Source organism: Nycticebus coucang, chromosome 16, assembly GCF_027406575.1.
Source record: "Nycticebus coucang isolate mNycCou1 chromosome 16, mNycCou1.pri, whole genome shotgun sequence".
NCBI lineage: Eukaryota > Metazoa > Chordata > Mammalia > Primates > Lorisidae > Nycticebus > Nycticebus coucang.
Window position 1 is genome coordinate 19,351,264 of NC_069795.1, and position 26,394 is coordinate 19,377,657.

A 26,394-nucleotide genomic window follows, 5' to 3' on the forward strand; every position below is an offset into this window, starting at 1 on the left:
TTGTATTCACTTACTGGTTATCTGTACTTGGTATCTAATAAGTATATCAAATATTAAAATGCCAGACTCTCCACCTACCCCTCACCACCACTTACAAATTCTCTCCTCCTAATATTTTACATCCAGGATCCTGTCACCAACACTTTGGTACCACCTGTCATTTTCTCTTGCCCTGGTCACTGTAGTAGGCTCCTCACTGATCTGGCCCTTCATCACCTTGGAGTTTATTCTTCATAGAGCAGCCAGTGTAAGCTGGAAGTATTAAGTACAATGATGCTACTCCTCCACTCAGAGCCCTCTAGTGACTTCCTGTCTCATGCAAAACCAAAGCCAGACCCCTCACAACCTCCCGGAAAGGACTCCATTCAATGTGGTCCCTGCGACGTCTGGGCACTTGTCTCCTCTCTGTTTCCTCTTGATGTCTCGCCAATGCTCTGGATATGCCCAGCTATGAGGTTTTTCCATCTGTTCTCTCTCCTCTGCCTCTACGCTCTTCTCATGGATGTATGAATGACTTGCTTCTTCCTGGTCAGATCTTCCTCAGACATTACCTTGATAGTGAGCTCTTCCCTGACCACCCTATTTAGAATGACAATTTTTCTATTCCTGCCCTCTGTAACCTCTATTCTCTTACCTGCTTTATTTTTTCCTATAATACTTATTACCATCTAACGTACTATCTAGTATGCATCTTTGTTTACTTCCTGCCTTTCTCTACTAGGGGTTCAGCTCTGCAAGACAGGGTTTTGCTAGGTTTTTTGACCTATTTTATTCACTGCTGTATCTCCAGTCCCTAGAAAGGTATTGCGTACAAACTCAGTATTAAGTTAATTAACATAGGAAAGGACTGTTGAGCAAAATTTTACTTGAAAATTTCCCATTAAGCAGATTATAGTAAATATGGTTAAAAGTAGTAATAAGGAACTTAGTGATCTTTTTTCTTCTTTTTTTTTTTTTTTTTTTGAGACAGAGTCTCAAGCTGTGGCCCTGGGTAGAGTGCCGTAGTATCACAGCTCACAGCAACCTCAAACTCTTGGGCTGAAGTAATTCTGTTGCCTCAGCCTCCCAAGTAGCTGGGACTACAGGCGTCCATCAGTATGCCTGGCTATTTTTGTTGTTGTTGTTGTTGTCATTGTTGTTTAGCAGGCCCAGCCTGGGTTCAAACCTGCCAGCTCCAGTTTATGTAGCCAGCGCCCTACGCACTGAGCTACAGGTGCCAAGCCTACTTTTTACTCTTTAAATAGATGATTAATAGACAATTAGTTGGTAGACAGGAAAAGACATGCATTGTAAGAAAGTATACTTACTGGAAGGAGGCTTCTTCTACAAAAGAATTAATACATATCATTAATTCAACACTTAACAAGGTATGATGCAGATTCATATAAAAATGAGTTTTGGCTTAATTTTTTTTTATTAATCTTGACCCACAGTTGCAGCACAAATTTTTTGTAAGTGGCCAGACAACAAATATTTTAAGTTTTGAGGGCTAAGTAGGTACTTATATAACAGGAAACTTGTTTTAGAAAACAAGTTTCTAAAAATTTTTAATGATGAAATTCAAAATTCAATAATAATCAAAATCCTATAAGTCTATTGGTTAGGAGATAGAATTCTTTTGGGAGGAATAACATTTCTCTTAATTGAGGTTCAAAGTTAGTGTTCTTTATCATCAAATAGATGGTAAATTTTCATTTGTAAAATCGATTTTTCTCTCATAAACCATAGAAAAACAGGTGGCAGGGGACTGAATTTGGACCATAGGTCACCATTTGCTGACCCTTACTCTACATGCAAATTCAAGAATATAGTGCTCTTGGGTAGATTTTCTGCCAGATGACGATGAGAATAATATTCTTAGCTGGCAAACTCCTAATATCCAAATATATCCTTTAATTAATTTAGAATTCGAAGAAAAATTTGTTTGTCAACTCCTCATTAAAAATACTCAGACAGATTGTACTTTGCAAATAAAAGATGACAAGCATTTTGAATGAATTATCTTATTTATCTGTACTTCCACTGGTGGCCAGCAGGGGGATACAGTTGGATTCCATTCATAAAAGTATTTTTAAAATATGTTACAATGGACTAAATTGAAGCTCTATACACAAATTCACAGAGCAGTTATTCTTAATTACAGAGAATTTCCTTCAATCTATGCACATGGAAATATTTTATGATACATAATATCAATTTATAGGTTACTCCCTTTACACTTAAATTTCATTTTGTTATAAGATATTTCTTATAAAACTTGCTCATCGCTATAAATATATTTATTGTTCCATTAAAAAAATTCTACTTTATATACTATGGCAAGTGGACCCTATGAAGTTCTGTAGCTTTTTAGCTTTCAGATAATATTAAAGACTGGGACAGAGAAGTATATTAAGAGAATAAAATATTACTCACCTGTTGACATAAAACATACTGTATCATCAAATGGGGGTATCAAGTGATAAGAGGTCGAAATTTGAATACCCAAAAATCTCATATACTAGCAACTCTAATAAATACAAAAGGTTTCCAGTTTTGATTGAACAATCTCTTCTAAATACACCGTATTAAATCAGACAATCAATATTCTGCGCTGATAAAACATTTCACTTTTTTATTTATTTGATTTTTATTTTTTTGAGACAGAGTCTCACTTTGTCACCCTCAGTAGAGGGCCGTGGCGTCATAGCCCACAGCAACCTAAAACTCTTAGGCTGAAGCGATTCTCTTGTCTTAGCCTCCCGAGAATCTGGGACTATAGGTGCCCGCCACAACACCTGGCTATTTTTAGAGATGGTGTCTCCTCTAGCTCAGGCAGGTCTCAAACCTGTGAACTCAGGCAATCCACCCGCTTAGGCCTCCCAGTGTGCTAGGATTACAGGCATGAGCCACTGTGCCTGGCCTTCACTTATTTATTTCAATGAAATTTTTTATACAGCTAGAAGTCAATTTATAAGATATACAACTCCTAACTTAAAATGACCTTAATACACATAAATGTACTATAAATATCCATCTCCATTAAATATCTCTGTCTTATTACACCATGCCACTCCAAGTATGTCTCTCACGTATTCTATGGTGTTCCCTAGAATGTTGCAATGAGCCAGCTCTGCCTTTTCTCCCTAGATTTGCTAAGGTGCTTTGTTACCCACCTGAATATCATCTTGGACATTTTCTACAGCAGAAAATCAATGAAAAGTATTTCCAGAGTTTGTTAGACCTTCTGGGAGAAACGGTGTCTCATAAGAAAACTCTATACCCATAGGAAGTTGTCTATCAAAGAAAGGTAAATTCACTTACTTGAAAAGTAGCCTTTTCTCTGAGCATAGCACACACCAAGGCCACACATGGAAATCACTAAGGCCACAACTACTACGGCTGCTATGATGCCACTTATGTTGAGATCATCTGGAGTGTGAAACAAACCATGCATAAATTTATTTTATTTTTTTCTTTTTCTTTTAAGTTTTATTTCATAAGAAATGTGTTGACAAACTTTTTCACTCCTCCTCTCCCATCTTTTTCTGTGAGGCTTGGAAAACTCAATCTTTGAAAATAAAAGAAGGGATTAAGTGATGCTCAGCAATGCAGAAAAAGAGACAGAAACTCTCTTAGCATCATCCTGAATGGAATTCGTCTTACAATTCAGGCTGGTATCAAGGCATAAATTTATTTAAACAGATGTACATATGCAATCATTAAATGAAAAAGGTTCAAAAAAGCTCCACTTTGCAGTTATACCATGCAGCATAGTTTCACGCTTTTGAAGCTGTTCACCTAAAGCACAGGGCATGGCCCAAATTTGACTAAAAATATTAACAGAACTTAAGTTTGATAAGAATTATCAAATTTTAAAAAGATCCACCAATCAGAAACCAAATGTGAATGGCATTCTCCTGCATTCATTTGGAGATGTGTAAAATTCACAGAGTTAGATATTTGGCTAAAAGGAAATCTTTGAAGTTCATTGAGTTACTTAAAAATCTTCTACATTACCACCTGTGTCAATTTCACAAATAAAAATAATGAAAAACTCAGCCTCAAAGAAAACATGTGCCAGTTATTCTATAAAACTAAGTATCAGGGAGGTGGCGCCTGTGGCTCAGTGAGTAGGGCGCTGGCCCCATATGCCGAGGGTGGCGGGTTCAAACCCAGCCCCTGCCAAACTGCAACAAAAAAATAGCCGGGCGTTGTGGCGGGTGCCTGTAGTCCCAGCTGCTCGGGAGGCTGAGGCAAGAGAATCGCGTAAGCCCAAGAGTTAGAGGTTGCTGTGAGCCGTGTGACGTCATGGCACTCTACCCGAGGGCGGTACAGTGAGACTCTGTCTCTACAAAAAAACAAAACAAAAAAACTAAGTATCAGAAACCCCTTCCTTGTTGAATATATATGGGGGGAATATGTGTGTGTGTGTATATATATATATGTATATATATATATACACATATACAACCACATATACATATGTCACTAAACTGTCATCCCATTGAATTTAAAATGAATTAAACTGTCTGAGGATTTTTCCTGTTACTATTAAGTAATCTGTCCTCTAACTTAATATAACTGTATTTTTCAGACCCAAATTTGGAATGACTACTATGTTACCAGCATTTTTGGAGGTTGAGTCTATCGCCTAATAATTAGACTATTAACCTTCCAAGGTTAACATTACTGCAAATTAAGAATTATATTGAAAATACTCTCATTGGAGTCATTAATAAAATGATGAGCATAAGTTTGTATAGGAAAGAACCATGTAACAGGCTAGTAGTGATAATTCACAAAGAAAATAAGAAAAATGAATTCATGAATTCCTTATGTTTCAAAAGATGTAAATTTCAAACCAAGGCTAGAAACATTTAGTAGAATCAGTGTATGAATGAGCTTTAAGCAAGCTAATTTTAACTTTCACCTGGACTTATACCTAGAAAGAATAGATATATGGAAATCATGTTCAAATTAAAGTGGTCCTACTGGGGAAACAAACTTCAGAATTTTATTTGTCATATACTGATTTATTATGTGCTAGGGAAAAGTAACTAGTACATCAAACCATAATTTCACAGATATTTCTCAAGATAAGACTAAAGCACTTATTTACACTTTTAAGAAGTATGGATTATCAGTGTGTGCAGTATTTAAATTAAACGGGTACATTTAAATGGAAAGAAAAAGAAATAGTGCAAGTGATATAATGCTATAGTAAAAACTATAAGGATACAATGTGAATGAATGAAGTTAGAAAATACTCAATGTATGAATTTTTAAACATGTTCTGATGAAATTTTTAAATAGTAATTTGAGGCCAGGCATGGTGCCTATGCCTGTAATCCTGGCACTCTGGAAGGCCGAGGTGGGAAGAACCTTGAGCTCAGGAGTTCTAGACCAGCCTGAGCAAGAGTAAGACTCCCATCTCTACTAAAAATACAAAAATCAGTCAGGTGTTGTAGTGGGTGTCTGTAGTGCCAGCTACTAGGGAGGCTCAGGCAAGAGGATTGCTTGAGAGCAGGAGTTTTAAGTTGCTGTGAGCTACGATGACACCACAGCACTCTACCCCAGACAACAGATTGAGACTCTGTCTCAAAAATTAATAAATTAATAAATTAATTAATAATTCTAAAACAGCATTCAGAAGGATGCTCACTGATAATTTGAACAACCACTATGTGTGACTATAATGTCAACACCTGGATGAGTTTGATAGATAACATCAATGACACACATCCCTGAATTAAAAAAAAAGACCAGAAATTCAAACTCCTCTATCCTTAGCAATTTATAGACTGCGAGACACTTAAATTTGTTCAAAAGACAGATTACTCAGAAGGACATACTTTAAAAATTATTTAAAAATTTTTTTTAAATTGTGAAATATAATTTTAAATATTTTCGGCTTGTCTGGGAGATGGATTAAAAACAACTTTACTCTTCTACAATGTGTTATATCAAGTGAATTTTAAACTTTCTCTCCTGTTTTTCCTTGAAATCACTCAGACTTTCTCTACCCACTGCCCCTTCTACCTCCAAATATTTGCATGCTCTAATTGCAAACCGTTTGTTCCTCCCAATATCTCATGCTTACCTACTTGCATTCGTTTCCCAGGACATCTGCGATATCCAACAGAATTACGGGCTTCACAGGAATATTCTCCAGAGTCCAGTTTGGAAATAGTGTTAAATTGCTATTTGTGGAAGGAAAAAATATATGTCTTGAAGCAATAAACCTATAAGTAGACCCCTAGAATAACCCGGTACCTTGAATTTTAGCTTTAACTTAGTTTTTCCCTTATAATGTCTTGGGACTTTATATCCTTACTGTGAATTTATTACTAAAAATCTGCCATGACTTTAACGAGTAAATAGTTAGACCTCCTATTTAATTTGACTTAAGAAGAAAGACTTAAGTGTATATAAGAAAGTTTCATTTTTCTTTCTTTCTTTTTTTTTTTTTTTTTGTAGAGACAGAGTCTCACTGTACTGCCCTCGGTAGTGTGCTGTGGCATCACACGGCTCACAGCAACCTCCAGCTCTTGGGCTTATGTGATTCTCTTGCCTCAGCCTCCCGAGCAGCTGGGACTACAGGCGCCCGCCACAACGCCCGGCTGAGAAAGTTTCATTTTTCTTACGATACCAAGAAATGAGTAAGGTTAAAAGGCAGTGGGAACTTGTTAAAGTTTATAGCACATGGTAGTATTATATATCTAGGAAACACCGTTTATAAATGAACTTTCTTAAGTCACAGGCGAGTGCACAGCACCAGGGAACAATGGACTATAAAGAGCCAGAGTTACTACCAGGAAGTAGTGCAGGGCCTCAGAAAATCTTAATCAGTATTGTTTATAGGATTATAAATTCTATCAATTCTAGAATATTTACAAGTTCTGAAAAGATAAAATTTAACTTTTTTGACTTCAACTGAAAGTAATAGAAAGCTAAGACTTTGATACAATAGACTTTTTTTTTTTTTCTTTCCCTTTAGAGATGGTGTCTCCCTCTGTCACCCAGGCTGGAGTGCAGTGGCAAAAATCATACTCCCTTCTGCAGCCTCAAATTCCTGGGCTCAGGTGATCTTCCACCCTCAGCCTCCCTGGTTGCTGGGACTACAGCCATGTGCCACTAGGCCTAATTTTTTTTTTTTTTTTTTCCAGAAACAGGGACTCTCTATATTGCCCAGGCTGGTTTTGAACTCCTGGCTTCAAGCAATCCTCAGAAGGATTTTTATTAAGAGTTTTATCCCCTTGGAGAGTATCTGGAAGGAATGAAGGCAGACAGAATGGGAGGAGAGAAGGAAAAGAGAAAGGAAGGGAAGGAGGGAAAGAAGGGAACCATCCTGGACACCTTGAAGGATCCTGCCAGGACCAGCACAGAGGGTGAGAGGGGTGCTCAGAATTATTCTTTCAGCCTGTGACCCTCCCAGCACGTCCCCAGTACTGCAGTAGTCCCTGCTGACCTCATCCATGAGACTTCCTCTTTCTCCTGGATCCTCCTGATAGTGGAATAGGAAGCTTTTCCTGGCTCCCTATGGAATCATCTTTAACTCCCCCCAAAAGCCACAGAATGCATTTAGGATGTTCACCATGAACTCAGGGCCAACATTACATGTAAATAATAAGTTAGACTAAAACCCAAATGATCTCCAGCACATTATAATCAGTGATTAAGAGGAAGTCATTGGCATCCAGGCACTGGAGTCTCTGTCTGTTGTTCATTTCCCACAGAAGAACCCACCCGGGTTCAACCTAGGTGCATTGGTGCGACATCACAAGGTCATTCAAGGGTTGAGATTAAGTGAGGAAAGAGAACCTGTATCATTTCAGACTTGCCTTGTGGCTTATCACCTGCTCTGAGAAAAAAATAAATTTGAAAAGTAAATATAGCAGAGTGTGATGGCAGGTTTTCTGCCCAGTTGCTCAGTGTAAAGTCACCGGGACCTGCTGACTGTGCCTGCTGACTGCTCAAAAGGCCAAAGCCTGGGCACACTCAGGGAGGAGCCACATCCATGGATAATAGATACGCCTCACCGCAAAGCTGCTTTCTCAACTTACTTTAGTATTTACCAGAAAATCTAGTTTTTAGGAAACACAGTAACTTCCTTTAAAAATTCACTGCAATTATTATTATTACCATGCATATCAGATTTTTTGATAATGGCTCCAGCAGGGATTTTGTATTGCTGGAAGGTAGACATTTAAAACTCATGTGTAGTATGAAAAAAAAAAAAAGCTTCAAACATAATGCCCCCTTTTTCACTTCTGCCTCTAACCTGAAAGAACACAGATGAAAAAGCAAAAATGATTTTTATTTTAAAATGCCATTAACTTTATTTTTATTTACTTATTTATATTTTTTTTATTGAGACATAATCTCACTCTGTCACCCAGGGTAGAGTGCAGCAGTATCATCATAGCTACCTGCAACCTTAAACTCCTGGGCTCAAGTGATCCTCCTGTTTTAGCCTCCCAAGTAGCTGGGACTACAGGCTCCCACCATGATGCCTATATATATATATATATATATATATATATATATATATATATTTTTTTTTTTTTTTAGTAGAGACATGTTCTCGTTCTTGCTCCAGCTGGTCTCAAACTCCTGGATTCAAGCATACCTCCCACCTGGGCCTCCCATATCATTAACTTATAAGAGCATACTTATAAATTTCCATCAGTATTTCTATAAAGGCTTTTCAAACAGAATATTTTAGAGGAGGAAACAATCAGAACATTGGGATAAAATCTAAAGTAACAGATACTCAAGTCACAGAATAAATTGTTGGTAAGCTAAAGTCATAGAAAAGTTTAATGACACAGACTTCCTACCACGATAGACTATGCTCACTATTTTCACGTGGTTGGCAATGGATGGAGTCAGGGTATCCCCAAGCAAGTTCCTGTGCTTTTCTCTGGTGTTGTAAATTGAGACTGCACTTAGTAATTTTCCAGGTAAGGAAAGTAGCTGTAGTGAACTGCCTGCTTCATGACTATGGATGGGTCTTAGCCTGTTTCAGGTCACTGGTACCGACCCTTGCATGCTGAGCTCCCCAGTTCTGTGTCTTGTGTTCTCATCTCATGTTGGCAGGTCTTTCCGTTACTTCTTGGTGCAGGTACTGACATCTTTCCTGCTCCCCCTTCCTCTCTCCACTTAGCAGGCAATAGTATCAGTCCTCATATTGCATATCCCCTTAAGTCCAAATATTTATTTTTATCCACACAGAAGAAGGGTATTGGCTAATACTTGAACTTACCAGAATTCCAGATTTTGCATTCATTATGTACGAGCTGTTGGTGATTTGGGAGCCAAGTTTTGGACTCCCTTGCAAAGGGATCCCATCCTTAAACCATGTGTATTCGGGAGCTGGATTCCCCTCTTTGTCCTGACATCGTAGCTCCACCACAGTTCCACTCAGAGCAGAAGTGGGCACTTCACATGATGGAACTGCTGGGGCCACTGAATAATGGAAGTCAGATGGTTATTTATAAGGCAATCAAGCATTTTATTAGACAGGGAAAGATATACTTCCTAGACGCCTGTGATAGAGACTGGCTTCTTGTTCAACAGACCCATTTCCTTTTTTTCTTCCTGAGTATGCAGCAGACCACATTTGCCAGCCCCCTTGCTATCAGCTGGGGTCTTATGCTTGAATTCCAGGATAGAGTGTGAAGAAAATTTATATATGCCATGTTCAGTCCTGACTCATAAAAACTTTCTATGTGATTCTCTGTTCATTCACTCCCTCCATCTCCTCCGCTATGAAGTAGGCGTCAACACCTTCAGTGACCTTGGTAAGTCATGTACTGAAGATCTCAGATGTACATCAGGCTGAGACTCTAGCAATTGGAAGAAATAGAGCAACATAGGTCCATTATCAACCCTGCCCCAACTATTCAGGCTTTACTTACATGGAAAAGAAGCTTGTATTATGTTAAGCCACACCCTGAGAGTTCAGGACTTATCTGTTATAAGTACTACCTTAGGTAAAGTAACAGCTATACTCCTTTAGATAAACAGTCTCTACTGTTTTCCAATGGTTTCAATGTGTTGATTAATTTTTTTTTTCTTTTTCTTATAAAGGTGTGGGTCTCACTATGTTAATGAGGTTGATTCGAACTCTGGGGCTTAGGAAATCCTCCCACCTTAGCTACCTGAGTAGCTGGGACCACAGATGTGAGCCACCACATCCGACTGTTGTTTTTTTTTTTTTTTTTCTTCATCATGATTCTCCTTTCCTTGCTTTTTGCCTTTTTTTTTTTTTTTTTTTTTTTGCAGTTTCTGGCCAGGGTTGGGTTTGAACCCACCACCTCCAGCATATGGGGCTGGCGCCCTACTCCTTTGAGCCACAGGTGCCACCACATCCGACTGGTTTTAATGTTTATTACCAACTATATTCAAAAGAAATCTAACCTGAGTATAGTTTTCAGTCCCAGTACTCAACCAAAATCCCATTCTGTCTAGAACTAGCCATGTTAGAAAATTCCTGTTCAAGGAATTAGGGTTATTCTGGTCTTTGGGAAGTAAAGCAGACTTTATTATGTGACCTAATACCCAGGAAAACCCAGAACTAGCTATGATAGGCAGAGTTCTAAGATGGCCCTCCAAGATTGCCATCCTTGGGATATATATACTTTTTCTCAGTATTAATTGAACACAAATCTAGATATTTCTGTGAAGGGATTTTGGAAATGTAACTGGGGTCTCAAATCTGTTGTCTTTAAGATAAAGAGATTTCATGGATGGCTTTGACCTCATCACACGAACCTTTAAAAGCAGGGAGTTTTCTCTGAACAGGGACCTACAACCACAATGTATCTACCAACACCAAGAATCATCTTAGAAAAGGACTTTCCCCAGAGCCTCCAGATAAGAATTCAGGCCAGCCAACACCTAGATTTCAGCTGTGTGACACCCTGGGCAGTGGGGGCAGATATCCCACCCTGTTGTTGTTGTTGGACTTATGCTCTACAGAATTAGGACCCAATAAACAACAAATAGGTGTTACTGAAGCTACTAAATGTGTGATAATTTGTTACACAACAATAGAAAACAAATAAACCAGCTGAATATGCTGCAAACTTTCCTGGATTAAATTTCTTCTATACTAGCACATCACTAGCATTTGAGAGGGAACCTGCAAAACATCAGAAAAGGCAGAGGAGCTATTTTATTCTCTTTACTTGCTACCTTATCCTAACACCAGTGAAGGAGAGATCACATTCCTCCACCAACTGCAGCCACAAACCGTTAATATCTATCAGTGATTCCTGTAGTAACTCAATATATTGGCTTTGAAGTTAACCCAATCTGGATCCAAATCTTGGTCCAGACACTTTCTAACTGTATAGTCTTGGGAAAATACTTTAACTTCCATTTCTTAATCTGCAAAAATCAGTTTGTCCATGAAGATTAAGTAAAATTACATATATAATTACATATTAGGTACACAGTAAATATTAATTTTCTTTCTTTACCAAATAAATTTTAACCCTTTCCTGGTCTACTTTCCTTTTTAAAATTTTATTGCTTTTCTGTTGTCTCATGTGATACCTTTTTATATGGTAGGAGAAATAGTATGCATGCTGCAAACAAATGAAAAATGAATACTTGGGGAAGAGTTTCCTATCTACCGTGTAGCATCATTATGAGGCTGAGGCAGGAGGACTGCTTGGGCCCAGGAGTTCAAGTTCAACCTTGGCAACACAGTAAGATCCCGTCTGAAATCAACATGTTGGCTGCACTGAGTTCTCATCTGGAGACTCCAGAGAAAATCTGTTTCTTGGTTCACTCCTGGTACTGGCAGATTTTAGTTCTTGTGGCTATAGGACTGAGGTCCCTGTTCCATGCTATCATCCAGGGGCCACCTCAACTCCTAGAGGCCACCCACATTCCTTGTAACTTGGTCTCCTCCATCTTCAATACAACAAAGTATGTCGAATTATCTCAATTTTAAACAAAGAGATATTTTGTGATAATGAATTAGGTCCTGGGCTGGAGATTGGGATGGGGTTGAAGACAGAAGTCACACACACACATATGCACATCACCTAACACTTCTAGAGTGACTGTATCCTCTTCCAGGTTTTGGCCTTGCTCAGATGGGGCACTAACTTCACAACGATATTTTCCAGCATCATTTCTTGTAACATTTCTGATCCGAATATTGAAATCTATCATCTCAGCTCGATCTTTAAAATCACCTTTTAGAAAAAGAAGATACTGATGTTAGTAATAATGCAAGTAACTTTCCATGTAATACTTTCCTCAACTCACTTTATTTAGTAACCAAAGCATTTTTTTTATTAAAAAAATCAATTTTAAAAGCCTAACAATTATATAAGGATGCTGTTATTTTAAATTTCTTTTTTTAGAAGGCCATTTTTTTAGAATGTTCAGATTTATGTTTCCATATTTTATTTTAAATAATTCAGCTCAAATACCTGCCTCACCTCTTCCTTGTTTCCCTTTAAAAATATCCGTGTTTTTAAAAAACACTGGAGAGCCCAGTTTAATTGGCTACAATAATAACTGTATGGGTGGTGGCCCACAAAATACTGCCACAGAAGAAAAAGTTGGGGGTAGGGGAGCTCTTAAAAGGATTCTTTGGTTAGTTTTTCTATTCTTCTATTTTGAGTAGAGACGGGGTCTCGTTCTTACTTAAGGTGGTCTTGAACTCCTGAGCTCAAGCAGTTCTCTCTCCTCAGCCTTCCAGAGTGCTAGGATTACAGTTATGAGCCACCACGTTTGGTCTTCTTTTAGTTAGTTTTTGATGGCAATGTGTACAGAATTAAAAAATTAAAGTACTGTTTTATGTAATGTGTGGGTGCCAGACTGGCACATGTAGAAAATTTAAGTGAAGATAGTTGTGCTATTAGCAACTAGCAGTTTGTAGTCTTAATCTTGACAGGGGGGATATTTTAAGTTTTCTATAAGCTTTAAATAGTTTTTATTTACTTCTTTAAAATTGAAATAATACATAGTATTTTTAAATAATAACATATTTATTATACTTATAAAATTGTATTTCCAACTCTAAAAATATGTAACAATGGGAAAATTCAAGCATACACAAAATTAGACAGTAAAGTAAAATGAACCTCAATTTACCATCACCCAGTTATGGCAGTAATTGCTGCATGGTCTCTCTTATTTCATCTGTATTCCTAAGCACTGGATTATTTTGAGGCACATAGACATCCTAACATTTTATCCATCATTATCAACATTGTAAATAAGAAGTTCAGCTCTGCGCCCGTAGCACAGTGGTTATGGCACCAGCCACATACACTGGAGCTGGAGGGTTCAAACCCAGCCTGGGCCAGCTAAAACAACAATGACAACTGCAACAAAAGAACAGCCAGGCATTGGTTATAGTCCCAGCTACTTAGGAAGCTGAAGCAAGAGAATCGCTTAAGCCCAGGAGTTTAAGGTTGCTGTGAGCTGTGACGACATGGCACTCTACCGAGGGCAATATAGTGAGACTCTGTCTCAAAAAAAAAAAAGAAGAAGAAGAAGTTTATCACATATTCAACAGCAAGAGTATAGAATAGAAAGAAATATACAACAAATAAAAAGCAAAGAAAAGAGAAAAGAAAGTAAAGAAAGCACTCGATAATGGTCTTTGTATTATAATTACCTGTCCATGTGTAAGTCTTAACTCACTAAACTTACTTATGGCTTAGCTTTCAAGAAGGACTTAAAGAAACAAGGTGAGGGCATTATTACTGACAGCAAGCATTCATCTTAGCCCATGCCATTTTTTCTTCTCTTCCCTCAAGAATGTAATCTACCAGCGAGAGCAATTGCACGCACATCCTCTCCTACTGAGCTAAGAAATGCAAGGTGCTGGAACCCAATGTTGGCTTCTGTTCTCTGACCTCTGTTTTTATGGCTGTGGCATTTTAGGTCGCGGACACTGTTGTTTTCATCTCTCACACTTATAAAAACACATTTTCAGTAATTAGTCCTGTCCTATTCTCATTTATAAATTACAGAGTGCACTCGGCATTCCCTAGCTCTTGTCTCATCCAGCCCACAGCTTCTTACCTTGCAGAGCCTGCTGGTAATAGACAAAGGAGACGCTCCGCCCCAGTTTCTTCCACTCTAATCTGGAGGAAACGGTCTTCTTTGGGGTTTTACAGGCTAAAATAATCTCTAGGAATAACAACAAAAATATTTGTTTTCAAAGTGTCTCTAAAATTTATATTTTACTTAATTAGGTAACAAATTTTTAAACTTCCTTAGATCACTCCTTTATAGTGTTTCATTCATTTATTCATTCATTGATTGATTCATTCATAAATTGTATCAACAGATACCAGGTTGCTTTAACCCAAAGATGATATGGCAGCAATGTAGTTTTTCCACATCATGGTGTGACACAATGCTGCTGCCCCTACTTACCGAGTCTGAGTTTTCATCTATAAAATGAGCTGGGACCTCATAGAGTTGTGATGACTCTTTCAATACACTAACATATGCAAAGCACACAGGCCTGGACATAGTAAGGTCTTAACAAATGGCAGCTATGATAAAGTATTTCTCAGTCTTTTAAGGAGTCTATGGGCTGGTAGAAAAGACAACTAAGAGAGATGATAGCACTTCAGTCCAGTGTTGATAAGTACCAGGAGGAAGGTATGCAGAGGGCACTCTACACCAAGTGCCTAAGAAAGGCACTTAGTCCAGCCCCGTCCGTGCTGGGAAACCCAGAGAAGTTACCCGACAATGTTGCATTTTACACTCAAATAACCACATTGTTTCATATATTTAACTATACGCCACTTGACAGATATGTTGACCCCATCAACAAACACATTAATACAAACCCAATATGGTCTTCTAATAAATTGTTGATTCCTACCCCTCCCCCCCAAAATTGCTTATAACCTCACCTTAATCCAGATAAATTATTACAGACTTAGTCTTGGCATAAAGTTTAACTGCCTCAATGTGGCTAAGTTCCTTTATCACAGGAAATTTATGGTAATTGCGTCATTAAAGAATTCCTGGAACCTCTGGAGGAACCCCTTCTCTTCACTGGCCAAACAAAATGACTAATGGGAAGAAAAACCAGTGCCAGTATGGCAATTGCTTCAAGTTGCCAAAGGGCAACTTACAGATATAAATATTTTTAAAGTATTTTTCAACCAGGCTCTCTAAAATGTTAATTACGTATTTCTGAGACATTTTTCTTCCATGGGCATATGCTTTGACCTTAAAAAAGCACGGTATTTTTGATTAGAAATCCTTTCTGTACCACTGGTATTGGTGTTAAGCAAATGATTTTTTATAGAGGAGTGCAGGATTATGCATGAAACAGCACATTAGAGAGCAATATTTATAATATACACATATTATTTCAGGTTAATTAAAAATAGGCATAGACAAAAAAGGCCTGTAAAAATATGTATGAAAATTATAACCCAGTAGCTATTTCTGTGTGATAGCATAATGATTTTTGTTCATTTTGCTATAGATAGTTTCTAATTTTATTGCTAGAAGTACAGGAATGGAATAAAAGATAATAAAAAATGGAAAGCAGGGCAGCCGAAAGAAAGGCGAAGAAGAAAAGAACCAAAAACTGTTTTTCAAGGATCCTTAAAGATTTTAAAGCAGGTTGTACGTTACACGTATACACCACTTGACAGATGTGTTTACAACCCACTGTGCTACAAAGACAAACGCGTGCTAAGGGACCTGTCTGAGGAAACACAGTTCTGTTCTGTTGATTAAGGAGAATGGGTGGTGACCTTCCGGAGTCTTGAGTTGTAGATAGGCTTCCTTCCCGTATTTTGTGAGTTTCCAACAATTAAATACACACCCACACTCATTTTTAGCCCATTTTCCATGTCTTACTCCTACGTCTCGGGAATAATTTTACACTCAAATAACCACATTATTTCATATATTTAACTAGACACAAACACACTTCTGAGTGAATTCTTCCTAATTTATATTTTCACATGCTGCACTGTGGAACAAACCTCTGTGGAAATTATATTTGGAAAATTTTCCTAAGGCCAATGACCTCCCTCCAGCCTCTCTCCCTGACTATGTAGGACATGGAGAATGGTCTCCCATCAGTCCCCAACCTCTTTGGCACATGGGACCAGTTTCAAGGAAGATAATTTTTCCATGTACCAAAGTGGGTAGGGGAAGAGTTTTGACATGAGTCTGAAAGCTATTGATTTATTATGGTCTCTGTGCAGTCAAACGTCTCTGCCAATGATAAAATCTGTATTTGCAGCAGCTCCCCAGCACTAGCATCACCACCATAACTCCACTTGACATCTTCAGGAATTAGATTCTCATAAGGAGCCCGTAACCTAGGTCTTTCTGTACACAGTTTATAGTGGGTTCATGCTCTTATGAAAATCTAATACCTCTGCTGATCTGACAGGCGGTGGAGGTCAGGTGATGATGTGAGTGAAGTACAGATTTAAGTACAGATGAAGCTTCACTCTCATAGTCCTCACCTCATGCTATGCAGCTGGTTTCCTAACAGTCTGTGGCTAGGGAGTTGAGGACCACACGTCTGTCCAATTCTTCCAAAATATGTTGGGTGCAAACTGTGTGCCTGGCATCGTTCTTGAGCCATATCAATGAATAACATTGATTCATTGTTAAGGATCTTTGCCCTTTGGGATCTTAATCTAGCAGGTGAGGTCAAGGAAATAAGAAACATCCTGGAGTGAATTACAAAGTACAGTAGAAGATGAGGGTTATGGAGACAGAAGGAACACACAGGGGTTGGGAGCGCTGCAGACAGGGCTTCAGTTTAAAAAAAAAAACAGGGTATTCGGAGTTTACCTCATTTAGAAGGTGAAATTTTGATCAAAGATTTCAAAGAGAGAGGGAATTTGCCAGGTGGCTCTTTGAGAAAGAAGGTCCCAAACAAGGGAAGAGCTAGTGCCCACGCCCCAGGCTGCCAACACCTTGATCTTGAATTTCTAGACTCCAGAAACATGAAAAGTTAAATTTCTGTTGTTTTAAGCCATCTAGTTTGCAGTACTTGATTATGGCCACCATAGGAAATAAATGCAGAGAATAAACATACTAGAATCATGGGGTCAATATCTGAGGATAAAGAATCAAGTGAATTTACAAGTTAACTCCCAAGGACTCTCCCCTCTTCAGCAAAAAATTTAGCTCTCGTGGGCAGTATAATTTTCTGTATCAGTTTTCAAGGTTATGGTGTCATAATACAATAGTTTCCGGTATGGATTTGGAGTTAGACCTCTGCCATATGCTAGGTATTTGATATTGAGAAAATGACAAAACTTAAAAAAAAAATCCATATTTGTCAACTGATAAAAATAATAGTATTCATCTCACAAAGTTATTGTAAAGATTAAATGAGATAATGTATGTATCACATGGTGTACATGGTACCCCACCCATAGTACCTGCCCCATAAATGGTCATTATCATTATTTTCACCCATGAGGAACTTCTCTTTAGTTGCAGTCATGAGCATGCCTTGACATGACAGAAATCAATACTCTATAACATCACAAATTTGCCCATAAACTATTCAAATTTGAAATAAAATGATACCACTGCAGGGGACAGCAAAAAAATACTGTATTAGGTATAAATCATATTTTCTCAACTGAAGGCACATTAAAACAGAAAAATGTGCCAAGTTTTTCTATATAAGGTGATTATCTCATTGCCAAAATATCTGTTTCATTTGGATTAAGAAAAGATAATTCTTTGCTCAGAAAAAGCATTAACAACAACATGTGACAAAATAATCAGTTTTAGGAATCATATAAATAGAATCATTATGAATTTTAATTTTCCTAGGATTCTATACTGTGGATTATCTATTTTATTCTCTGATTATTTTTGGTTAAAAGTAATCAAATCTTATATAACACAAAAGAATTGATACTACAAAGTACTTCTGAACTGGCAGAAATTACTTCTGCAGAGGAATGCACATTGTTAAACGCTGATTTACAGCTTTCAGGATTGGATCTCTCTGCAGAAAGCAGCTTATGTAATTTACAAGCCTGGCAGAGCTGCCCTGATTTCAGTTTCATTCTGTCTAGACACCACCATGGGAAGTGATAGAATAACAGTGCTGAAAAGAAGGCACGAAATCATAGTTTCCTGATATCAGAGAAACAAAAGATAATGAATGAATGAATTAGGTGGAGCACCATATGTGTCTACATAAATCATAAAATATTATAGACTTTAAGTAAAATTAAGTTAGTGCATAAAATAGTCTAAAACGAAAACATGGAAGAGTCCGAAATAAATGCATACTTTATGAAGAACCAAGCTGGAATGATTGAGACAACTATAAAATAAGATTAAAAAAATAAGATTAAAATGTTATTCTTAAACTAGTAGAGATGAAATGAGAAAATAGAAAACTTAGAGATTAACATTTGATTGCAATGAATTGTGCAAGGATTTTCTACATTAAAAATAAAACATGCATTAGAAAGTAATGTAAATAGGTACAGGGTTTTGTTTCAGAATAGTGGAAATGTTTCAGAACTAGCCAGAGGCGGTAGTTGCACAATATATGACTCTACTGAACGCCACTGAACTGTTCACTTGAAAATGATGGATTTTATGTTATGTGAATTTCATCTCAATACAGTTTTTTAAAAAGTAATGTAAGCTTAAAGTATATTATTTTGATGTCCTAATTCAGATATCCTGGTAGAGGGCCTGAAAGAACAGTAAGAAGCTCTAGGAAAGTGAGAAGTGAGGACTTCACTTCCTTTGTCCTTCAGGGACATCCTGGTCCATTTTTCCCTCTCCCACCGTGCTCACTCTTGTGGCCTTTTGAGCCTCCTTTTTGGCATCTCTCCCAGACCTGTTTATCCTCCCTGTAAGTGCTCCCTAGTCCCAAATTACTCCCAGTCATTAATTTCCTCTCTATGTCTCTCCATTTAAAACTAACTCACAACAGAGTGTTTTACTAGCTTAATAGTAAATAGCTTTAATAGCTTAATAACTACAGTAGAACCTCCATAGTTGACCACCTCCTAAACTTGACGTAATGTTCATAGACCAGACATGCACCAGATACAGTAGGCCTTATTCCTTATGTTGACCACCTCTGTATGTTGACCAGTTTATTACAGCCCCTTGCGTGGTCAATTTACAGAGGTTCTACTGTAGTTATTTATGCAATTTGTTATCAAGTGATTTGTTATTTTGTAATGATAGTCTGATTCTTATATAACGTATTTTTATTTAATAAGCATATATAATATTTATGTGCTTGGCACTATTGAAAGCACTATACGAATACTAACTCATTTAATTCTCTAGTTTCTTTCTTGAATTTTTTTTTTTTTTTGCACTTTTGGCCGGGGCCTGGCTTGAACCCACCACGCCAGGTATATGGGGCCGGCTCCTTACTCCTTGAGCCACCGGCACTGCCCTTTTTTTTTTTTTTTTTTTTTGAGAAAGTGTCTCACTTTGTTGTTCTTGGCAGAGTGCCAAGGCATCATAGCTCACAGCAACCTCAAACTCTTGGGCTCAAGTGAGACATAGTCTTGTTCTGGCTCAGGCTGGTCACGAACCTGTGAGCTCAGGCAGTCCACTCACTTTGGCCTCCCAAGTGCTAGTATTATAGGCGTGAGCCACCATGCCTGGCCATCCTTTCTTGAATCTTTATTTCTTTCTTTCAAATCTAGCTCTTTCTAACTCCAGGAACCCAAGATATACCTAAAGATGAGGGATCAGACATTTAGAACCTGTTTCTTAAATGTTTACAACCTCCAGCCAAACAAGCATTACAATTAAGAAATAGTACTTCTTCTGGTTGCCTAGGGTTATTGTGTTTTAAACAAAAGATCCTTTCAAAAACTACTAGGTAGTCAATAGTTTAAGTAAACTAATGAAAAGCTCTAATTTCTTTTGTTATTTTTCCTTTTTAAAATTTCTTAACTATGGCAAAATATATATAACATAAAATTTGCCATCTTAACCATTTTTAACTGTACAGTTCAGTATTGTTAAGCATACTGTCATAAATGTAACAATCTCTAGAACTTTTTCATCTTATAAACCTGAAATTTTATACCCATTAATCAACTCCCCCTTATAAAGAGTGTTAAGAAGCTAAAAATACATTTTTAAATGGAATCCAAAAATAGGCTACATTAAAGTCATCTTAAATGCAAAGGGAATTTATTTTTTATATATTTTATTTTACTTTATTTTTTATTTCAGGTTAATAGGAGGGTGCAAACAACTAAGTTACAGTATTTGCATTTGTTAGGTAGAGTCCCTCTTAAAGTTGTGTCCTGCACCCAAAAGGTGTGCCATATACCCTTACACTGTGCCCATTAAGTAGGAGCACACCAATCCCTCTCCCCATGCCCTTGTTCCCCCTTCCCCCAATTGAATGAAATTGAGTTTTTCTCTTATGTGGGCATGTGTTAGATCATCTATTGGATTCATATTAGTATTAAGTACATTGGATATTAGGCTTTCCCACAAAGTGGAATTAAAGAGTTAATTTCCATTTACCATTTCTAGCTGGCTAGAAACTTTTCAAGATCTCCATCTTCCAGTTTCACAAATTAGATTTGCTTTGTTGGAGATAATTTATGTAATAAGTGACCTTCATTGTACATGTAGCCTCATATTGAATGTCCAAAATTGCCACTGAGGAGGTAGAGAAAGAGGTGAAAACAGGATGAAGCAATATTTCAGGCAAAGGAATTCAACATAAGGTGAGGCTGAAGATCCCAACAAACAGAAAGATAATCTTGTGTGTATCATCTTCTTGAGTTCTTTAAACAATCCAGTCTATGAAAATCAGTAAGATACTGTACCTTGGTACTCTATCGCCGTGACTGGTTGGTCTTTTGGGGCAGAGAATCCATAAGCCTTATGATCTGAAAGATCAAAACAGATAGCATAAGTCCATTTTCAAATGTTCAAATGGAATGCAATATTCAAGAAAACCAGCCTTCTGTTTGGTGATAGTTTTACACAATTTCTAACATATAAGTTTTAAAGTATCAAAGCAGGAAAGACAAAACCAAACTATGAAGGTCTCTTTAATTTTCTGTATTGTGGTTTTGGCATTTAAGCATTTCCCAAAGCAGAACCTATGAATCTCTTTACACCCCACCACTAAGAATGTACTCTCACTAACTTAATCATTAAACAAGAACTTGGAGCCTTAGTCCAGCTTACTATGCGATCTAGTAAAAGCTATTTGTTCTTAGAGCCTGATTCAAGGGTATAAACAGCTTTATGAATTTCTCTCTGAACAGTCCTATGTCACATAGAAATGAGTCACTTTACATACTTTTGATGATGAAATGTATAAATGATGTATATAAACTCTCTATAGAATTATGATGACAAATGCAAGCAGAACATTTTTATGTTTTTCCCTAAAAAAACATTTCAATGATTTTCTAGGGTTGGTGTATAGATTAAAACAAATGTTGGACTCAACAGCTACTGTGATCTCATAGTTCTGTGACGCTGCTGCTGCTCCTGCTACTGTTGGCATCGTTATCACTCCCTTAAACTAATACAGAAATGTTCACTTTAAAAAGTACCTTCACATACTTCTTTTTATCTGATAAAATTCAAAATTCAAAAGAACCTGATGAGGTAGGCATTATTAGAAGTTAAACAAGAAAGTAGCAGAACTTAGAATTTAAAACTTTCTTATTCAAGCTTTGGTATATATCACTTCGTGCTATTTCACTTTATGGACGCCATTCGGTAGTCTAGTTTAAGGATCATGTTTAAAAATAATTTACATAATTTCCTTAAGTATACATCTCTAAAACATAAACACTATGAAGGTAAGACTGTTGTCTGTTTTATTCTCTGATAGAGCCCAAACACCTGGAACAGTGCCTGGCATAAACAAGACACAATAAATATTTTTTGAATAAATGAGCCCATTTCTTGTTTCATACAAAGGAGTAAATGGGGTGGGGGCTGAAAGGTGTCAGATCAAAGTGATACTACTGAAGAGTTCCCGAAGGCAAGCAATTCTTTTGGGAAGGTGTTGTAATTATAAAATAGTGAACTGGTGTTGTTTCAAAATCATACATGAAATAATCTCAGACCGATTAAGTCTATTTTGAAATTCTATAAGAAGGTTATTTCTTGAATATATATGTTTTTACAATTTAATAGAAATGTTTTTCCTCTGATCATCTACCAGCTATCCTACTGTTCAATCTACTGGCTCTGTTTCCACCAAGGCAAAAAGGACCTATCTGTTGTCACATCCAATGAGCACTCTTCAGTCTTAATCTTCCCTGACCTCTCTATGAAATGTCACTCTGTTGACGCCCTTGTATTCTGTGACATGATTCTCTCCCTGCCTTTGTCCTTCCTTTCCGATCCTGGGGCTTCATTCTCTCTCTTTTGTGAGTTGTTCTGCCCATGCATTCATCTGTCCGTCCATCCAGAAACTGCCTCTCTGCCTCAACTATCTCCTTTTTTATATCGTCATTTGTACTTTCATTGACTCAACTACCATTTAATACCCCAAATTCCTAAATCCCTATCTCTACGTCTAATCTCTCTCTTGAGATTAACTCCATAAACCCCTTTCTGGTGGACAACTACACAGTAGAGCCTCTGTAAGTTGCCCAACCAAGGAACTGTAACAAACTGGTCAGCATACAAACAGTCAACATGAGAAACTGGGCCCCCATACATTGAGTACATGTGGTGCATGTCTGGTCTATGAAAATTGGGTCAGCTTAAGGTATGGAGGTGGCCAATTATAGAGGTTTCAATGTATGCCCATTTCCTACAAGCACAACAAACTCATGGGCAAAAGAAAACTCACCAGCTTGTCCTCAAATTTCGTTTTATTTCTAAAAATCCCCTCACTGTGAAAGGCATCACAATCCACATGTCACTCATGCCCAAAACTTAAGCCATTGCTTGTGATAAGTGCATGTATCTTCTCATCCATTCACTTGTCAGTTCACATCAACAGACTAAAACGTGTGTCATTCATCACAGCGTTCTGAAATATTGGCTCTTTGCTTTCTTTCTCATCTCATAACTTCATGCAACAAAGTGTTCTTTGCCTCAAGGAGAGGACAACCAAACCAGAGTGGAAAACAGAATGCTTCCTGACTGTCCACATTTAAAAACCCTGACCATTGGGTGGCACCTGTGGCTTAAAAAGTAGGGCGCCAGCCCCATATACCAGGGTTGGCAGGTTCAAGCCCAGCTCCGGCCAAAACTACAAAAAATAATAATAATAATAATAAAATAAACTTTAAAAACCCTGACCTTTAGAAAAATAAAAAAAAAGTTGCAGCTTAGACAACAATTTAAGAGAAACTATAATAAATAAAATATACCTGCTCCACAGATTTAGAGTAGAGAGAAGAAAAGTGAGTTGGAGAACACAAACCCTGGTGATCTCTTGAGAAAGAACAATAATAGCTAATGTTTATTAAGCACTCAGGACTCAGGGAACATGCTTAGTGCTTTATAAGTATGAATTCATCTATCTATCTATCTATCTATCTATCTATCTATCTATCTATCTATCTATCTATCTATCTCAACATGTAAATTACTCTTTTCACTGTGCCAGACTTTACCACTCCTAAGAAACATATGCCATTCTGAAAAACTTTTTTTTCTTTCGTTTTCTTTCCTCTGTCCTTTAGAATCCTGGACAGCAAATCTACTTGAGAAATCAATTATTTGCAAAAGTATAGGGGACTCAAATGTCTAGCTACCCTGTTGAACTATTTAGGCTCTATATATCTCTAAATTACAAACTTCTTCATTAGGGAAACTGGCAAACCTGGTGTCTATGTAAAGAATGGGGCAGTGAACTGAACCTTTTTACTGACAGCTGTAAATACATCCGGATAAAGTAGGGACGTATATGGTATAGTCTAAAGAGAGGTGTCAAGGCCACCAAAGAATAACTTCAAAATAACTCTTCTGCTTATACATTTCAACAACCATCAAAGAGGTCCAAGTAATCCTTTTAAATATTCCCTCTCCCCCACTCTTTCCATACATTTCTATCACCTATCAGCTGTTCTCTCCTTTTTATCCTAAATTCCTCTGAAACCCCCCACATCCCTTTCTCTCCTGGTGTCTCTTTTCCTCCCCCATTTTCTTTTGGTGATTCCAAAGCTAGAGCCTGGATCCTCGGAGAACAGAGGAAGGGACAAGATTAAGGCAATCAAGCCTGAATCCTCCTTGGGGAGCTGGGGAAAACACAGGACCTCATATGCCCTCCTCACGTTACTCCTACATTTAATGACAGAATCTCTGAACACTTTTGCCAGTGATTCCAAATCCAAGTGGTTATTCTGAGAAAATTTCAAAGTATACTTTGAAAATGTCTCCTTTAGCAATGTGTGAATTAGTGCCCTCAAACAAGTTTCAATGGTGATTGACAATTCCTGTAATTTTTGAAGTAGTTTAGTATACTTTTTAGACAAAACAATGAAGATTCTATTATCCTGGAAACCAGTTGAGGAAAAAAATCTGGGCAACGTAGGAAAAGATAATCTTTGTTCCCTCCATATCATCATGTCTTTGAACTTTTCAAACGCCACACTGCCTGCTGAGAATGTTCATTTCCTTCAGTAAGCTCTGCCTTTCTAACATATGAGGTAAATTTTAATATAGTCTGAGATCAGCAGATTTAGAAACTGGGTTTCAGGAATTGTTGGGAAAGGAGATAATTTTTCTTCTTTCTGAATTCCAGTTTTCTATTTGCTAAACCTTCCTTTGAGAAATATTTCTTAAAATTTTAAAAATCATTTTTAAGACTTCTGTGGAAAATTACAGCTGTTAACTTAAGGAATTATATTAATTCCCTTGTAAATTTTATGTATCTATAAATAATTGAACAGAAAAAGGTATCCCAGATGCTAAAAAGAGGATTAGTTGAACTAGCAAAATTATGAAGGAAAAAAATTATAAAGGGGATTAGTTTTAATAAATTAATGATAGACAGTATTTCTTGGTAGCTCAATGTTTATTTTTATGATTTTTAAGTGTCATCTTCCAGCCACCTTACTTCCTCTATTTATTTAAAGTTTGCATGTGAATTAAATAAAAATATTGAAAATTCACTTATGTTGAACTTAATGGAATAGAACATTCTGAATCTTAATAAACATTTATTTGTTATAAGATTTCTACTTTGTTTTAGTTTTTTTAGTCTTGAAATCCACTTTTCAAGAACTTGTACCTAATAAATCTTTTTATGAAAACAAAATGTTGGATTTTATGTCAACATATCACTAACAGATGTTAGGAACAGCCTCGCTGGCTGCTTTCTTGGATTACTTTTTATTTTTTTCTTCACTTTTCCAAAATAAATTAAATAGGAAAATAAACCAAAAAGTTGTCATGTAGGGCCGCTGGTTAAGGTCAACAATTGTTTTAAAGTTAGCTAAAAAACATCTTTAACAGTTGTAGATGTGTTCCAAAAGCACTAGCAAACGCTCAGGTTAGAGATGATTATTTCCAGAACTGTTAGGAACTCCTAGTCAAATAACTCCAAGTCAAATGAAACCTTTTGTGTTTCTTTTCTCCCCAACTTTAAGAATAAAAGTTCTTGTTTTCTATATTAGTTTTCTAAGATAATCTTGTTTAACTAATAAATACTTACTTTACACTTCTCCAATTTAAAAATTACTATAAAAGTGTTAAATTAACACTTTTAATTGAAATTTAAGTGTTAATTTAAGTGTTTATTTAAATTAACACTTTTAATTGAAAATATGATTAGGAAAAATTGAAGTTTTATAGAGGTTTTTCTGTTCACTTTAAAAGTGTAGTATAGTATAGGCCAAATCATGGATAAACACAAATTATAAAAACTGTGAATATAGATCTTTTCATATGTTCTAAAAAACAAAAATTAATATACAGGTAGTTTTGATTATCACTGATAGATAATTACTAACAAATATGCAAAGTTATATATAGTTAGCAGTAAGGAATAAAATAGCACCACCCATAATATTTATTATGGATAGGAAATAACCCAGTGAGGTAGGAATCAGAAGTTTGACAATATGCTCATCTGTCGCGTTATCATTCAGGATACTAGATCTAAGGGGTAGGGGGAAAAGTAAACAAGATAGAGATGACAGAGACAGAAGTGAAATGCTTTGTTCAACGTCACAGTACTTTAGAAAGCAGGTGTGCATCTAGTTAGTCTGCCTCTCTCTCTCTCCCTCTGTCCCTCCCTCAAATCAGTGAGAGATGTTATGAGAATGTGGTATAAAAGTTGATACTGACAGACACTCTGACAATGGCTTCATATCCGTTTTCAAACTTTATAGTTGTAAAGAAATTATTCAGAGAGTATATTACAAATTGCCATTTTAACAGTGTTAACAGATAAATATTAATGGTGAATGAACTCACTTGAATAAACCA

General features: G+C 36.9%; 1 protein-coding gene and 1 long non-coding RNA gene across 5 annotated transcripts in view; one reads left to right on the forward strand and one right to left on the reverse strand.

Moving 5' to 3' along the window:
* Positions 1 to 26,394, reverse strand: part of JAM2 (junctional adhesion molecule 2) — a 69,674-nt gene that overhangs the window by 3,925 nt on the left and 39,355 nt on the right. The window contains exons 2-9 of one of the 4 annotated variants that reach the window (XM_053564348.1): positions 20,808 to 20,870; positions 14,041 to 14,148; positions 12,042 to 12,194; positions 9,248 to 9,450; positions 6,083 to 6,182; positions 3,304 to 3,411; positions 2,416 to 2,433; positions 1,308 to 1,323 (exon numbers count right to left, since the gene is read on the reverse strand). In XM_053564348.1, the coding sequence (XP_053420323.1) occupies positions 1,308 to 1,323; positions 2,416 to 2,433; positions 3,304 to 3,411; positions 6,083 to 6,182; positions 9,248 to 9,450; positions 12,042 to 12,194; positions 14,041 to 14,148; positions 20,808 to 20,870 (769 nt within the window). The other 3 variants (XM_053564349.1, XM_053564351.1, XM_053564352.1) reach the window with 3 other exon arrangements.
* LOC128567252 (uncharacterized) lies at positions 6,479 to 12,323 on the forward strand. Its single transcript, XR_008374835.1, has 2 exons — positions 6,479 to 7,370; positions 10,075 to 12,323. It is a non-coding gene; the product is annotated as an uncharacterized LOC128567252 (long non-coding RNA).